At 41.9% G+C, this 18,250-nt stretch overlaps 1 protein-coding gene across 3 annotated transcripts in view; it reads left to right on the plus strand.

Moving 5' to 3' along the window:
* Positions 1-18,250, plus strand: part of LOC124148978 (kynurenine formamidase-like) — a 34,723-nt gene that overhangs the window by 3,601 nt on the left and 12,872 nt on the right. For 2 of the 3 annotated variants that reach the window (XM_046520287.2, XM_046520288.2), the window contains exons 2-8: positions 5,269-5,335; positions 7,318-7,408; positions 10,455-10,562; positions 14,223-14,271; positions 15,053-15,138; positions 16,741-16,819; positions 17,357-17,460. In XM_046520287.2, the coding sequence (XP_046376243.2) occupies positions 5,318-5,335; positions 7,318-7,408; positions 10,455-10,562; positions 14,223-14,271; positions 15,053-15,138; positions 16,741-16,819; positions 17,357-17,460 (535 nt within the window). In that variant the 5' untranslated portion in view covers positions 5,269-5,317. Of the gene's footprint in view, positions 1-3,702; positions 3,894-5,268; positions 5,336-7,317; positions 7,409-10,454; positions 10,563-14,222; positions 14,272-15,052; positions 15,139-16,740; positions 16,820-17,356; positions 17,461-18,250 lie in introns of those variants that run through there. The other variant, XM_046520289.2, reaches the window with a different exon arrangement.

An 18,250-nucleotide genomic window follows, 5' to 3' on the forward strand; every position in this document is an offset into this window, starting at 1 on the left:
TTTACACATCTAATATGAATATGGAACAATGAACATAATATTATATTATTGAATAACAATACAAACAATATATTATATTTGTATATAATATACTTGGAAAATCCCACTGGGGTGTATCTGGATGGTCACAATGAGTAAATCCCTCGTGATATCCTGTTCTTGATATAAAATTCATCATGAAGACATTTTTATTTACACATCTCAACTTTTATCAAATTATTAATACACAGTGCAAGTTACTGAATACACAAATGTCCAAGATCAACACAGACTGTTGACTTTCAGCTGGAATTTCCAGGCTCGATCGTAGCGCCACCAGTGGCTATTACTAGTCATGTGCCTTCTATGTTTCTCCTATTGACCAATCAGATTCCACTTCTCATATCACTTGCATTTGCGTCAAACAAAATGGCGGCGCTCAGTCAAGACGATCTGCTTCATAATCAAGATCCATATTGTAATATAATGGTTCTTACTCCGCCAAGTGTTTCCGAAACCGGATGTCTAGTTCGTTACAGGATTTTGATTGGACTATGCATAGACTCGTTAGTCCAGCCAAAATGTAACACCATCATTGCAGCCTAGTTCGGCAAGGTTCAGTTCGGTTCGTCGAAGATTTTACGTGAGCTTTCCGCATGAAATAAATTACACTTTAGCGTATCTCGCACACGGGGAAGCACTTATACTACTGGGGGAAAAAAAAAGCGTAATGAATAAATAAAGAAGTGCGACCCAAAAAGATGTAAATGTGGTAAATCTAAAATGATAATCTAGTGGGGTGGGTTTTGGCTGGGTGGGAGTGGGTGGTAAAAGAAAACTCAATAATATGGAAAAAAAGGGCATTGTTTGGAGGGGAGGGGGTCAAGCGTGGGAAGGCACTGCATCGGCTGGCGAGCGTGTGTGACGACAAGAGGAATTTACTGCAACTGGCCGCTGAGGAGCGTGAAGGCGATGTTGCATTCTATTCACGGCAGATGCCTGGGAAGAGTCCGTCGACGAGGCGGGCGGCCATGGCGGCGACAAAGTTGTTTGAGAAGACGACATCGCTGTTTTCCAGGAAGTCCTTTAGGTCCTGGAAGCTGTGCATCTCGTGCTCGAAGCATTCGCCCTCTATGGTCTGGACCATAACCATGGCTGGTTGGGGGCGGCTGCTGGGGTGGATCCTGTTTGTTGGTGCCCCAGAGGCGGTGGGGGGAAGGTGCTTGAAGCGGTCCATGACTTTAGCCGATTCCCGGGTGAGCTTTAGCCGCGCGTACCCTGGCTTCTCCTTTGGCACTTTGACCGGGTTGGTCTGGGTGTGGCTGTCGCGGAGAGGGGGGACTGGTGGAGTGGCGGTCTGGGTGTGGCTGTCATTGAGTGTAGGGCCTGGTGGGTCGGCGGTCTGACACTCTATGGACTTGGTGATTGTAGGAGCTGGGAGGGGTGAAGCCTCTGGGGAGAAGATGCTTCTCCTCTTTCTCTTCTTTCTCCCGTGTCCAGTCCCCTCAGGCGAGCGAAAGGGCTCCTCCCCTCTGGATTCGAGGGGAGCGAGTTCCGATGCTGCTGTTGGGGGCGGAGGGGTAGTGGGAAGACTTTCATCGATCTCCATGACGGAGACTGGTGGGGTCTTCTTTACCTTGGGCGGCCTGTTCTTCTGTACCGGGCGTGGTGCAGCAGGGGTAGGGGCCAGGGTGGGTTTCTCCTTAGGCTTGGTCTTGGCCGGGGCTTTGACCAGAGGCCTCTTCTTTTGACCTAAGTCAAAGGAGATGGAGAGCGTGGAGGTTTTGGACTTATAGGAAATCCTGAGGGAGTAGTCCCCAACCCGGTAAGCCAGCAAGGGCTCCAGGATGGAGACAAGCTCTCTCGGTAACGACTTTGAGAGGTCTCTCATAGTCAGCTTGTAGTTTTGAGAGCTTGGAAGGACACGTCTGCACGGGGCGAGTGTCCAAGCCTGCAAGGGTGGAAACTGGACTTTTATAGTCAGTTAACTCCCTAGCATCAGGAAGATGGTTTGACACCAACTGGGCATCAACATAAATATTTAAAATCTTTTCATGTTTTCAGTCAAGGCGCTCAAGTGATTTGATGCACTTTACGAGGTAAGGCCCGTCTTTTTTTTTACGTTATGGACCTTGATTATTGATCAGATCGTGGTACCGCCATTTTGTTTGAAGCAACTGCAAGTGATATGAGGTGGAATCTGATTGGTCAAAAGGAGGCGCATAGAAGGGACATAACTAGTAATATACACTGGTGGTGCTATAAACGAGCCTGTAAATTCCCGCCTAGTTCGGCAAGGGTGGAAACTAGGCTTTTGTAGTCAGTTAACTCCTTTACTTTGTGAAGATGTCCCTTAAACTGAATACTGTAACCATGGTAACCCATATATGCTCAATCAAAGAAGAGTGCCACTTCACATGTAAGGCATGCACAAAATCAACATCAGCATTCATTTGACTGCTATCACACGCAGTAAGCAGTGAATAGTCGGTATTCGATCGACTGCAAAATTAAATATATGTTTTGTATACAGCAGATCCCAATGGTCTCAAATTCCCGAGGGGGCATGGGTGGCCTGGTCGTCAAAGGTGACACATTTTGCTGTGGATAGTTGTGCCCCTGAAGCGTCCCAGAAACCCATGATTGGGGTTCGAATCCCAGATTCCCCGATTATGTTTCTAGGTTTGTCGACACCGTGCCCTGTCTGGTGGGTTTCAAAGAAGTGGTAAAAATCTGAGACCTGCATCATTTCGGGCTTTCCTCCCACATTAAGCTAACATGCCGTGATATAACTGGAATACTGTTAAAAGAGGCGTTAAATCCAACTCACTCACTTGAACTCCTGGAGACCAGATAAATAGTTTGACTTATCCATGGTTCAACACATTCAATTCTATCTCATTACCATCTGACCTAGCCACCAGAAAACTGAAGGTACCACATTCTGCATACATTATGTAAATAACATTGAATAAATAAGAAATATGAACAGAAGCATTTATTATACCTACATTTTATACATAAACATCTGAATGTATTGCATTCAAATATTACACATTCTTAGATGTGGTTTGAGTTTAAAGTTATTTTTAAATCTGAGAACTATAAATTGAATTTTGTGACAACCAGGAATTCAACCCTTCCATGATCCAGTTCAACACATCCGGGTAAATAGTGGTCAGTAGAGACAGAGTTTGTAGGACCTGTCTGTTAGTTCAACACATCCGGGTAAATAGTGGTCAGTAGAGACAGAGTTTGTAGGACCTGTCTGTTAGTTCAACACATCCGGGTAAATAGTGGTCAATAAAGACAGAGTTTGTTGGACCTGTCTGTTAGTTCAACACATTGATTTGACAAAAGGGGTTCACCATCATATAGCTGGAATATTGCTGAGTGTGGCGTTAAACAACAAAATACAGGCAAACAAAACAACAAACAGTATTATGATGATCATCTCTCAATTTCTCTTGAGCCTATTTATAAAACTATGTTTTCTAATATGTGTTTCAAACTAAAAAGTAAGTTCTATTGAGTGCTAAACAGACACTAAAGTATGTATCTCTATCACAATATGTACAAACATAGGCCATTGAAATTCTATCATGCAGCTTTTATCATTAATAGCTAGCCCAGGAACCATTATTGTATTGACGAACCAGCTGTTTCTGTAGGAATGTATATAATTCATGAATCAATTACTTCAGCATTTTTGTAGCATGTGAGTGTTCAGTGTGATAAGAGGGATGATCTTGACCTGCTCAGAGAAAGACATCAGAAATTTCAAAATTGGATTTAAAAATTTCCAAGTTGATGTTAGTACTGTTGTGATGACTAAAGTTATGTCTTGGACAAGGTGACACGTTATTCACTGATGATGGGACTAGTAGAGAGGACGCTTGATTCTTTGGTTTAAGGTAATTAAATTCAATGTTAAAATTCATGTACCTTTGAATTTAAGAAATTCAATTTTAAACAAAATAATGATTTTTGCCTCTCTTTGCCTGCCATGGACGCATAGCCGGGATCCTAGATGTCCCTGCTTATAGATCAACATCGGAATTGTCAGTGGCAGATGTTTAACCTGTGGTATCATTATGCATATGTGACTTTGTTGGACATTACTGCATTGAATGCAGTGTTAGAAAACCTCTAAATATAGGAGGGACGGTGCACTAGCCTAGTGGGTAAAGTGTTCGCTTATCATGCCAAATACCCGGTTCAATTCCCACATGGGTACAATGGGTGAAGCCCATTTCTTGTGTTCCCCGCCGTGATATTGCTGGAAAATTGCTAAAAGTGGCGTAAAACCATACTCACTCACTAAGTGTGGAACTATAAAAAACATACACAAGTTCTCAATTTTGAAGGGGCAGTCGGGTAGCCCAGTGGTTAAAGCGTTCGCTCGTCATGCAGAAGACCCGGGTTCAATTCCCGACATGGGTACAATGTGTGAAGCCCATTTCTGGTGTACCCCGCCGTGATATTGCTGGAATATTGCTAAAAGCGGCGTAAAACCATACTCACTCACTCACTCACTAAGTGTGGAACTATAAAAAACATACACAAGTTCTCAATTTTTGAGATCGTATTATCCCTTTTTACGCAATTTGCCAACCATGTGCATTTATCTAAGCTCCTAGGTAAATGCCTGATTCTGTTGTGATAAAATGTATAATACCATGGGGATTCCTGGTCAGAATAGACCACTACCTCAGAGTCCTTAAAAATAATGTACCATCGGTGAATAGTGTTTTAAAATTCCTTGTATTGTGAACCACATCTGTGGTTCAGTGGATAGAGCATCAGGGAGAGTGAAAAGTGGGTGGTTCCCCGGCCGCATCATACTAAAAGATGTTAAAAGATGGTACTTGTTGTTTCCCTGTCTGGTGCTTGTCATTAAGAGGATACCAAGGTGGGATTGGAGTCTGTATAGTGTCTGAAAGGGGTGTCCCTATTAAACTACAGCACAGTGTCTTGGTGGTCTATCACTATAAGACACACACACACTCACACACTTCACCACACCTCACCTTGTGGCTTTACCTAGGGCCATCAGGTCACTCCGGGTCAACAGGAAATGTTGGTATTAATACCATGTTGTATTTCTTTTATTCCATCAACAAAAGATTGGTTCAGGTAAATAAGAACAAAATTAACTCGGTTTGTTTCTTCTTTATTTGGCTCTGGTCAGTTGAATCAGTGAACCAACATTTGACAGAAATGTCATTTGGAATGTACATTGTTATTAACACAAAGAAATATGTTTAGCATGGTTGTGTTTTGTTTCAGGCCTGGTCATGTTCAATGAAGATTAGAATACATCAGGAAGACACAGAAAATGGCCATTCCAGAAAAGGTCAGTATTACCATTGAGGCCATGCTGACCACAGCACAGGTGTTGACTGGTGTGTGTTCAGTGTGCTCCCTCATGTCTGATGTTGTTCCTATGTTGTTGACTTCAGTGTGTTACTGACTGGTCTGTGTTCAGTGTGCTTCCTCATGTCTGATGTTGTTCCTATGTTGTTGACTTCAGTGTGTTACTGACTGGTCTGTGTTCAGTGTGCTCCTTCATGTCTGATGTTGTTCCTATGTTGTTGACTTCAGTGTGTCACTGAATGGTCTGTGTTCAGTGTGCTCCTTCATGTCTGATGTTGTTCCTATGTTGTTGACTTCAGTGTGTTACTGACTGGTCTGTGTTCAGTGTGCTTCCTCATGTCTGATGTTGTTCCTATGTTGTTGACTTCAGTGTGTTACTGACTGGTCTGTGTTCAGTGTGCTCCTTCATGTCTGATGTTGTTCCTATGTTGTTGACTTCAGTGTGTTACTGACTGGTCTGTGTTCAGTGTGCTCCTTCATGTCTGATGTTGTTCCTATGTTGTTGACTGGCGTGTGTTACTGACTGGTTTGTGTTCAGTATGCTCTCTCATGTCTAATGTTGTTCCTATGTTGTTGAATTTAGTGTGTTACTGACTGGTCTGTGTTCAGTATGCTCTCTCATGTCTAATGTTGTTCCTATGTTGTTGACTGCAGTGTGTTACTGACTGGTCTGTGTTCAGTGTGCTCCCTCATGTCTGATGTTGTTCTGATGTTGTTGACTGCAGTGTGTTACTGACTGGTCTGTGTTCAGTGTGCTCTCTCATGTCTAATGTTGTTCCTATGTTAATTGTTGACTGCAGTGTGTTACTGACTGGTCTGTGTTCAGTGTGCTCTCTCATGTCTAATGTTGTTCATATGTTGTTGACTGCAGTGTGTTATTGACTGGTCTGTGTTCAGTGTGCTCTCTCATGTCTAATGTTGTTCCTATATTGTTGACTGCATGGTCTGTGTTCAGTGTGCTCCCTCATGTCTAATGTTGTTCATATGGTGTTGACTTCAGCGTGTTACTGACTGGTCTGTGTTCAGTGTGCTTCCTCATGTCTGATGTTGTTCCTATGTTGTTGACTTCAGTGTGTTACTGACTGGTCTGTGTTCAGTGTGCTCCTTCATGTCTGATATTGTTCCTATGTTGTTGACTTCAGTGTGTTACTGACTGGTCTGTGTTCAGTATGCTCTCTCATGTCTAATGTTGTTCCTATGTTAATTGTTGACTTCAGTGTGTTACTGACTGGTCTGTGTTCAGTGTGCTTCCTCATGTCTAATGTTGTTCATAAGTTGTTGACTGCAGTGTGTTACTGACTGGTCTGTGTTCAGTGTGCTCTCTCATGTCTAATGTTGTTCCTATATTGTTGACTGCATGGTCTGTGTTCAGTGTGCTCCCTCATGTCTAATGTTGTTCATATGGTGTTGACTTCAGCGTGTTACTGACTGGTCTGTGTTCAGTGTGCTCTCTCATGTCTAATGTCCGTATGTTGTTGACTGCAGTGAGTCCGAAACAAGTCCTTCTGAGTTACTAACTGGTCTCAATGTGCTCCCTTCATAGTGAGTGAGTGAGTTGGATTTAATGCTTCATTGAACAGTATTCCAGTTATATCACGGCGATTCAGCGTAATGTGGGAGGAAAGCCCTAAGTGATGCAGGTCTGAGACGGTTACCACTTCGGTGAAACCCACAAGCACGGGTATGGTACTAACAAACCTAGAAACATAATCAAGGTGAACAGTGATTCCAAAGTTAGTCACCTTTTACAATTAGCCATGGGGCACATTTCATTTGCTGTGGAGTGAGTGAGTGAGTTAAAGTTAAACGTCACATCGGCAATATTTTGAGCCATATCGTGCTGTGGGGGTAAGGTGGGTGCTGCACATGAAGTGGAATAACATTGACTTGATAACGTGTAGGCTGTCGTGATATTGCTGACTGTGCATAAACAATACACTCACTGACTTCCCTGGTTTTCAGGAACTTGATTATCACTACTCCCCAAGTCGATGGTCTCACAGATATGGCCCAGATGAGGTCATTGATGCACACATAAAATCTGTTACAGAAGGTGAGAGCAAACACATCAGTGCACGTAGATCTCCCCTTGAGTCAGTCTATCATCAATTGTTTGATAGGCATTACTTAGAAGTTGACGGACGACAAAGTAGACACAATTTATGGATAACAAGTTCTTAATACTGTAAAAAGCGACGTTTCGGTATAGATCCTTATACTGTTGTCAAGTTGAAAGGGACTGATTTAGAGGCTGGCTTTTACAGAGGCTGTGATGAGAAATGGGGGTGAAACGATACAGAAAGGTCATGATACGATACATATACGATACGTATCATGATACATAGGTGACGATACCATACGATACGATACATATCACGATACACATATTTACGTCAAATCGCGTTGAAATTTCTTGCTAAAAAACGAAAAACTAGCTGTAGACACATTTCTTGTGGGCACTGTAGTGTATTCTCCTTATAGTTGTTTACATTGCGTGTGATACAGTTTCCCGCAATATCCAAGTACACATCATCTCGTTATGTCATATGATGACGTCATGTATGGATGCGATGTCTAAGTAAACTAGCAATAAGGTGTAAATACATGACAGTTTTGACGACGAGGATGGGATGAGAAAACCAGAAAGAAAGCCATGTTTTAGGTGTAATCTCACAAATCATGACCCAGATGACTGTTACTATAAGAATAAGAAGTGCAATAAGTGCAAGAAATTGGGACATATAGAAAGAGCTTGTAGAAGTATAGGGGCAAAGAATCAGAGAACTGGCTATCGTCAGAATACTGGGAAGGCACACTTGGTAGAAGAAACTGCAGAGATGTCAGATTCAGATACAGGGGCTGAGAATTTGTACGCAATATTTTCTATGGATCGCAATGAGAAATCTAATGATGGATTCAAGATACCTCTTACCATAGAAGGAAAGGATGTTGCATTGTTCCTTGACACGGCTGCTAGTCATTCTATCATAGGAGAAGAGATGTACAAGAGACATTTCGATAAGATACCATTATCTTCCACAAAAGTGACTCTTCACGATTACTCAGAAAAGAAAATACCATTACTTGGAGAAGCCAAGGTAACTGTGGTATACAATGAGAAAGAATTCACCCTACCATTACTTGTTGCAAGGGGACGCAGGGCACCTTTATTTGGATAACAACTGGTAATACCATTCCTACAGAGGAGGAGACTACTCAACACAAGCTACAACCAGCGTTTAAGCCAGCCAGCAACCTTGAATCAAGGGAGAGAACTCTTGATAAACCTGTGACTTCAACAAATGGTGAACAAAGACGCTATCCACAGAGTACACGAAAACAAGTGCAGAGACTTGATCTTTGAACATTGTGACTTTAATGAGGACAGTTCTGGCATCTCGCAGGAATTGTCAATTCAACAGTTATTCAAGCTCAGAATTTACAAGTTCTAAAAGTTGTGTTAATTCCAGTTATAAAAGTTATAATGAAATGGACTTTAATGTTGCTATTATTCAGAAGCCTAACATTACAGCAAGATCGTAGTACACCTCCCGATGGACTGTAGAAGTATTATTATTATTATATATATGTCAATATTATTGATGGACTCTAATCTTTAATACAATCATAAGGTAAATGTTTAGAGGGGAGGAGTGTAGTGTATTCTCCTTATAGTTGTTTACATTGCGTGTGATACAGTTTCCCGCAATATCCAAGTACACATCATCTCGTTACGTCATATGATGACGTCATGTATGGATGCGATGTCTAAGTAAACTATGGTGGCTTCCTTCCATGTTCTGTGGTGTTTTGGCTTGCATACTCCCGAGCAATAAGGTGTAAATACATGACAGGCACGTTTAGTTGTGAACTTGAATTGAAACGCTAGTTACAACACATTTTGAGATATTTGACTGACAAGAATGCTGATGTCATTAAACAAGCAGTAAGTAATATTTTAGCAAGTGTATTGTCTCGTATCAATATAGAAAAAAACATTGTGTATCGCATCGTCGTGGGAAAACTCGTGGTGCACCAATGTATCATGTACCTTAGTGAAAAACACGAACATGTTTTTATGTGGCCTAAATACCTTAGATTCAGTCAACCCCACAATATGTCACTACGCTTCATGTAAGCTGTACTTTATCACAGCTGGTGGCAGTGTTTGATATAAACAACATTGCCAGGCGGCCATCAGGACCCACAGACTTTAGAAACTGCAGGCCTGACTACACTCTTCAGGCCCTCATTTGATAAAACTGCATCTTATTGTGACAAATAAATCAACACGTTATTTACTGTAGGCCTTAAGGACCCGTACAAATTTGAAACTACGGGCCCCCCCCCTCCCAAATCTACCAGCCATGGTCCAGGGGCAGGCGCTTATTTCGAACACTGACTGGTGTTGTATATCGATTTTTATCACAGCTGAAATTCCAGGGATTTATCTAGACCTGCTCAGAGGCCGATAATTGGCACCATGTGTGCAGCAAATTACAGTTAATGTTCTCAGTTTGAATTGAATTTTATTCCTCAATTCCTCAAAATATTCGAAAATTGGATCATTAAACAAATTAAATTTTGATCAATATCATGATATTCCCCAGTTTGCTTGCCAAGGGCACTTAGTTTGGAACCGTAAATAAATCACCGAGTTTATATTCAAGTGAGCTTGTGTCCTGGTCATGCTGGTACCTTGTCAGACACAAAGTTTCTACTTTTTAACAATTTCCCAAAGTTAATGTATGTTATCAAAAATCCTGAATATTAGCAATAACTTATATAGACATTATAGAGACATGTAGTTCAGTTGATTTATGACTTTAAAAAAAGGCCTTCTAAGGGTTGGTATAAATATTGACATCTATTCAATGTTTGGATTTTGAACCACCAGTTGAGCACAGCCTCCCAAACAGGGTTAGACACCAATGGTTATATCCAACTAGTTAGCAGACAACTAGATTTTAACTAGTCTCAGACAAACAGAATAGTGGCCATATCTATCACTGCCTAGTTCATAATTGTTAAATGTTACTTTTATTTTCACACCAATTCCAAGTTGTACAACACATGAGTTTTGATGTTGTTTTTTACAGGTAGCAAGGTTGCCCATTGGTGCCTTGACTGCGACAGCGACATCCCCTACGGTACGGGAAAGAAACAGAAGCTGGACATCTTTAATGCCAAAAATGCAAAGAGAAATGGTACGTGTTTACCCTAGATACCATTACATTTTCTGCTTTTGAAAGACATCGCTACACGGCACATTCAGGGATATACCAGCTGGGAAATCCTGCATGAATGAAAATGCACACACACTGTATGTATATATATATGCAAGAGCAATATTTTTTACTTATCCTGAATTACTCCTTAATGCATATTACTGCTTGTTCTTGACAGAGAAAAGAGCTGTGTGAAGGTTTTTGCTTGAAGAAGTTGTTCCAGCTAGCTGAACACAGCTATCACACAGCTCCCACGTGACCAAAGGAAGTGACGTCACGGATCCTCACATTACTCTTGTCACTTGCTGAGTCCAGACCTGTTTTTTGCTGTAGCGTTTTTGCTCGCCTGCGTTCTGTAATCTTCTTGCTTGGTGCCCCACCATTGGCGTACCCTTGCAAGTATTTTGTCTCCGTTTGTATGTTGTCTTACGTTTGTCGTAATATTTGTTTCATAAACCCACACAGTGGGATAAACAAATTACATCATACATAATCGGGAGGGGACGCATTGTGATTTTACACTACTACACCACGGTCTCCCCAACATAGACCTATTCGCCACCAGCCAGAACTGCCCGATTCCGACCTACATATTGCCGGTCCCGGATCCCCTGGCTTGGGCATTCGACACCTTCAGCGTCCCCTGGGAAGGACTAAGAGCATGCGCTTTTCTGCTGCCTATGCTCCTCAAGGTCGTCAGAATCGATCTGACTTTGGTCGCGCCAGCGAGGGCTTGGTTCGTCGACCTCAGAGAGCTAACCGACGCCAACCCACTGCCACTCCCAGATTGGCCATATCTGCTGATCAACCCTCACAGCAGACAGCCACACCCAGGACCATACAAGTTATGACCTTACGTCGGGTCCATTTACAGAGGGCATTGAACGCCAAGGGCTACCAGGCCAGAGCGGCAAGGGCCATCACGATGGCGCATCGCCCGACCACCAGGAGCCTCTATGATAACAAGGGGAAATCCTGCGAGAGCTTTTGCAGGGGCAAGCAACGAGACCCCACATCTGCATTGCCTCAATTCCTGGCCGAGTTCATGCTCCATCTGCAACACAAGCTTAAGCCATGACCCTCACTATCGCGCTCAACTCCAACCTGGCAGTTCCAAAAGATCGGCACATGATGAAAATCCCGGAACTCAAGGCGCTGCTCCACTCATTCAGGCTGGAAGACCAAAAGGCGAAATTCAGTCCACCAGCTTGGGACTTGAATGTCATTCTCACCTCGCTGAGAGATGCGCCTTTTGAGCCACTCAAAACGTCGTCATTCTACAATCTGACAAAAAAAGACGGTCTTCCTACTGGTGCTCACTACAGCAGCCCGTGTCAGTGAGCTACACGCCTTGGACGTCACATGCGTCCACTTTGAGCATTGAGCACACAGAGCCATGCATCTGGGCCTGTGCTGGGACTTCATTGCAAAGAATCAACTCCTGGGACAGCTAGATAGATTGTTCCTCATCCCTCCCCTATCATCGATTGTTGGCACGGAAGACGAACAAGAGCTTGGTCTATATCCGGTTAGAGCGCTCCGTTGCTACATCAAACAATCCAAGGAACGCCGTAGACAACGATGACGCCTCTTCATACTGGTATCTGCAACCTCGCGAGCGGAAGTCAGCTACAACACAATCGTGTTTGGCTACGAGCCATCATTCTCCAGGCCTACGAGGCAGCGGGATTGGACCCTCAACACTCCAACAACTGCATGAGATCCGGGCAGGTCGCCTCCACCATGGCGCTACAGAGCAACTGCGCTTTAAGTGCCATCATGGAGAGGTGTTTCTGGGGATCAAACACAGTCTTCGCCAGTCACTACCTGCGAGATGTCACACTGGAGGATGTGCAAGGCACACACAGCTTTGGTCCATTAGTAGTGGCTCAACATGTCACCACTACTAAACGTCACTGACCTCGCCTCATGTCCAGAGTCGGTGTTTGCATACAGCTTGGTACTCCAGTCTAAGGCCTTAACTTGAGAGGGTTATCATCGATGGCTGCATAGTACCAGAAAACAAGGCATACCTGACTCTTCCCATCCATGTAATTGAAATGCAGAATAAGTAAAACATCTAGTAAAATCCTAGATATTATTTATATTTGTATACTTATCCTGCATTACTGCGTCTAAAGAGACCCACCAGTCGCAGAGCTGCCTCCCCACGATGCCTTCCTATGTTCCGGACTCCAGAGTAATGTGAGGATCCGTGACGTCACTTCCATTGGTGGGTAGCTGCGTGATAGGGTTGGCCTCTCTGCTAGTTGGAACAACTTCTTCAAGCAAAGACCTTCACACAGCTCTTTCCTCTGTCAAGAACGAGCAGTAGTATGCATTGAGGAGTAATGCAGGATAGGTATACAAATATAAAAATTATCTAGGATTTTACCAGAATCTTGTCATTCAACCCCATTTTACTTGACCTGACTATAATTTGGTACCACTTATAATTAATTTCTGTATGTAATCAATTACAAAATACCGTAACAGTCCATCTTCTAGCGTTTCAGTTTGGGAAGTCCATATGAATTTTAACGGACAATTTCTGAGGATGCTCAATTTTATGTCACGTGTACTGTATTCAGTTTAATGTCACGTGTTGTAGAGTACTGTATTCAGTTTAATGTCACGTGTTGTAGAGTACTGTATTCAGTTTAATGTCACGTGTTGTAGAGTACTGTATTCAGTTTAATGTCACGTGTTGTAGAGTACTGTATTCAGTTTAATGTCACGTGTTGTAGAGTACTGTATTCAGTTTAATGTCACGTGTTGTAGAGTACTGTATTCAGTTTAATGTCACGTGTTGTAGAGTACTGTATTCAGTTTAATGTCACGTGTTGTAGAGTACTGTATTCAGTTTAATGTCCCGTGTTGTAGAGTACTGTATTCAGTTTAATGTCCGTGTTGTAGAGTACTGTATTCAGTTTAATGTCACGTGTTGTAGAGTACTGTATTCAGTTTAATGTCGATGTGTGTTAACTTGCTCACAGAATTCCAGTCTGTCTTATGAAGTGTGTTGTATGCAGTATAACATATAATATGGTTTGGGGCATATTTTGATTATTATTTTTTATCAAACTATGACATTTAACCTTCACACACCCCTGTTTTTCTAGTGTTACTGCATTTTTGACATCTCAGAAAGTACAAAGCCAATGGAGTTGAAAGTTTGTATGAATGATCCCAACTATGGTGTCTCTAAATACATGCTCACATGAGTCCAGTCTGACTTTAATCATGGCTACCATTGTTTCTGTATGTGTCAGGTGAGCTACAGAGCCTTGTGACTCTTTCACATTTCTCTGCAACCTCCAATTTTTAGTAATTAGAGGCTTTTGAGCCCCTAAGCCCACACCCCAAGCCCCCACCCCACCCTTTTATTCACATGTATGACCTGCCTTCTTCACATTGTAATCTTCACCAATCATTGTAATAAAGAATTTGTATATCCATACAACTATCTCACTTGTTTAGAAGTTGTACTTTACTGAGAGAGTGTTGTCCCAAATATAACATTTGTAATAATTTGTTATAGAAGTTGAGAATGTTTATTACGTCTGAAAATAAATTATGTTGTGCAGATGATTAAACGTTACGTAGGATCTGCCCTCAATGTATTTCACTGTGTTCCAGGTCTCCCTATATTAGTGTACATCCATGGGGGCTACTGGCAAAACTTGAGGTAAGTAGTATCACACTGATGGCTACCTTCCATGTCAAGTAGCACTACAATGGTTGGACCAAATGTTTAGGGTTTCCGGTAGTCCGACCAACCCATCATTTCACTTTTGACTCAAACAGTTTTACTACATGTGTAACCAGTTGTGTGGAATGCATTCGGAATGCAGTTCTGTTGGTGACATTTCCAGTGCAGCGACTTTATAGGCTGCAATTCCACAATATTCTGGCATAGTTGTCATAGATATTGCATCAACATTCATTCAGCATGATTGAAAATCACATACATCTAACTGTTCCGCTTTCAATAGTTACATCATCTTCCCGAGGCAAGCGTGTCCACTAGCTTATATCAAAGCCTCGTGTCTACCCTTGCCACATCAAGGCCATTTTTCTTGGCTCAACCCTTGCGCCACCTCGCGTAGATCACGAGTTGTGCCCCTTGTAATGAAAACGTGATATCCAATAAGATCACTGTTCTTATCTCGTATAGCTTCACAAAGATGGTGACTACCATAGGCAATGACCTCATCGATCAGATAACGAAAATATTTGTTGACTTTCAGATTTCAAATCTATATCTAAGTATCATATTTTGTTGTTAGATTGATACAATAATCAAGCACAGCATCAGATAAGATGGTTGGGTGACTCAATCACCTGTCACGATCAGTTGCGGTTAACTACATGAGCGCATGGGATAATCCTTAATATTTTTCTTTTATTTAATGTTTTGTCATCATCTTGTTCTTATTACCATGGAAATGTGTTTTATTTCTTGGTAGCCTTGAGATGTCTGGGTTTATGGCACCTCCATTGTGCAAAGCTGGCGCCACGGTGATTTCTGTTGGTTATGACCTTGCCCCTGAAGGTAAGTTGTCTCCCTTTGAACTGAAGATAAGTTGTCTCCCTTTGTACATAACACTCACCCTAGGGAGAAAAGGACCCCATTTGTTCCCACTATCATGTTTCTGGTACCAGCAAGAGTTAAAACAGAGCAAGCACCAGACCCATGGGCATGCATTTCTCAAAGTGGTTTAGCTCTTACTAGGGCTGGGACGAGTCCAGATTTACTACCCGGGTACCCACCCCCCTATTACTCGACCCTACCTGGGTACCCACAGTAGGTCTCAAGAGGCAGGTACAAAAATTTTCGATTGGGAATTTTATACCATAGCCCGGGCAAAATGTATTTAGATACATGTAATAAAACAATCTGGTCATGCATACACTGAAGTTGATATGTTTATTCAACCATAGTCAGAAGGAATGGGTGCATAGTTAGAAAGAAATGCGAACATTAGTGACTTATACCATGGTATTACCGAAATATTCACAAAGCAGTGTTATTAACTCCAACCCAACCCTTTCCAACTCAACCCACCCACTCACTCATCCCTTTCATTCACTCAACCACCCAGCCACCCCTCATTCTCGTGGACAGAGCATCTGCTCACTGCTGAGAGTTTTGTGGTTTGTTTCCCTTGCCGCATCCTAGAGATGGTACTTGTTGTTGCCCTGACTGCCACACAGTGTTCAGAGGTAACACAAGGTCTGGTCAGCTCGGAGTCAGTATACTGTGTCTGAGTGGGGTATTCATGTTAAACTGCGGCTAGTATCTCAGTGGGATAGCACTATGAACCTGACTAGTGCAGACTAGTACAAGCAGCCGCACACACAAGTGCATGCATATCACTATATAAGTACATTACTCATAAACGCGACATTAAATCCCATTTCACTCCATCTAATGTCATGGATTGTTGCTTATCATATCAATCATTGGTTTGTCTGGACCAGATTCTATTAGTGTAAAGCTGATGTTATGTAACTGAAACATTGTGTGGCACAAAACAACATTCACTCCCTGCTATTGTGGACATAATGCTGCACTCGGCATAGAAATTATTATTTCGGAAGACTCAACATGGCGACTAATGGTACGGCATTTATGATAAGTGTATCCATTCTCTTGCAACTAAAGTTTGTTTCAAGGCATCAATAGCGGTAATCTGACCATGGTTGCTGTAAATAACAGTGAGTTGTGCAATCCACCGATCACTTCTCTTACGATTTTGCCGAAATTGTTGTAAACATTATTATAATTATTGAATGAAATTTTGAATATAATTAATAAAATATATTGCAAACATAGTCAAGATAAACAGTGAACAATTTCTTTATTACCAGATATTATAATAATAGGATTAAACTGCATACTTCAGTTCGGATTTGTTAACTGGTATTTCCAGTGTTACTTGATCGCGGTGATAAGCATATAATGTTTTCTGAGATGGGGGAAAACATCGAGTCATTGGAAAACTTGAGTTTATTAAAAATGTTAGTAAATTTTAGGAGCCATGCTTTACAGTACGCTATAACCGAGTTAGCTCTATATTGAAGAGCGCAATAACGAGGGAACACTGTATCACTGACCTATTGCAAGTGTTTTATCAGATGTGTCTTCTTTCAGCTTCTATGGACAGAATTGTGAGTGAAATTAAACAAGCAATGAGGTACATCCTGAGATATGCCAAGGAACATCAGTCCAGGTTGGTGGAGCTTGCCATGTGTGCTTAATGTGCTTGTTTATAATCTCCCCTGTAGGGACTCTGTGTGACAAGAGGTCCCCAGTAGCCTGTATGTTTGTCACAAGATCCTTCTGACTGGATCAGGTGGTCAGGATTGGTGACTTCGTTGATTGTCTTTACAAAGTGTCAAACTTTCATCTTATTATTATCAAATGAATGTTGGGAGATGGGCACAACATAAACCTATTTTTGTGGGTTTGAATCCCAGTTCGCCTTGATTATGTGTCCAGGTTTGTCAGCACCATGGACGTTGGTTTCACCAAAGTGGTAATAGTCTAAGACCTGCATCACTTCAAGCTTTTCTCCCACATCAAACTGACACTCCATGATATATCTGGAATACTGTTCAAAGCGGGTATAACACAACTCACTCATGCAAGATAATTAGGCTACTACAATCAATTCTGTGGAAAGATTAATTCAGTGATCCCGGAAAAGTAAGAGGTGAAAACAATATGCTTCCCTCCGTGGTCACAAGGTATGTTGCTATGGTTACAGGGGTATCTACCTGTGCGGTCACTCTGCTGGGGGGCACCTTGCCTCCATGGTCCTGGCTTGTGAGTTTGCTGAAGATGATGCCTTTGACAGCGAGATGATCAAAGGTCAGCCCACTATATTACTGGAGGAAATGAATTCAGTTTGGGGGCAGAGTCGAACATGTTCTTAGCTGCATCATATTATATAGGTTCTGATTGTAGAATATTATCCTTTCAGTCAATCTCATTAAAATCAGATCTTTAACTCTAAAATGATACCTCTCTGCATACTGATCTCTGGAACCTCCATTTAAAGCTGCAGCATTTTTTATTTTTTGTTCACCCTGTCAATGGGTTCTATTGCATCTACACTCAAATGGAAGTATCTTTTGACGGAATTATTGTGTTCTTTGTGGGATTGCATTTGTTAAAATCGAAATTCCTGAACTGAGGTGGTTGAGTAATATGGCCAAGTAGTTTTAGAAAGCTGACATCTGATTGGCTCAAGAATGTACGCATCCTTCTTTTAGACTGTGTGGTAAAGGTCACTCAGAGTTCACCTTATGCCAGCTTCTATTAGAGTGAAACGATACACCAGTGCATCGTGAGCTTTCATGTATACGGTACATTATATGATTTTTTTCTGTATTGATGCAAGACAATACACTTGCAAAAATAAATTACTTACTACGAATATGCAAATCGCGATACATAACATATCATGAGCTTGCTGTTTTGTATCACCCTACCTTCTATGGAAGTACCGTATGGTATTGTATTGGAGTGAAAGATCTGATTTTGTGAAATTGACAATCTGACCTTTTTTTTTGCAAATTCACAAATTACAAGATAAACATGATAAGAATACAATTTATATCTCAAACTAGTCAGGGGGATACGACAGTTCAGCATGTTT

Source organism: Haliotis rufescens, unplaced genomic scaffold (genome assembly GCF_023055435.1).
Source record: "Haliotis rufescens isolate VD_foot unplaced genomic scaffold, xgHalRufe1.0.p SCAF_8, whole genome shotgun sequence".
Lineage (NCBI taxonomy): Eukaryota > Metazoa > Mollusca > Gastropoda > Lepetellida > Haliotidae > Haliotis > Haliotis rufescens.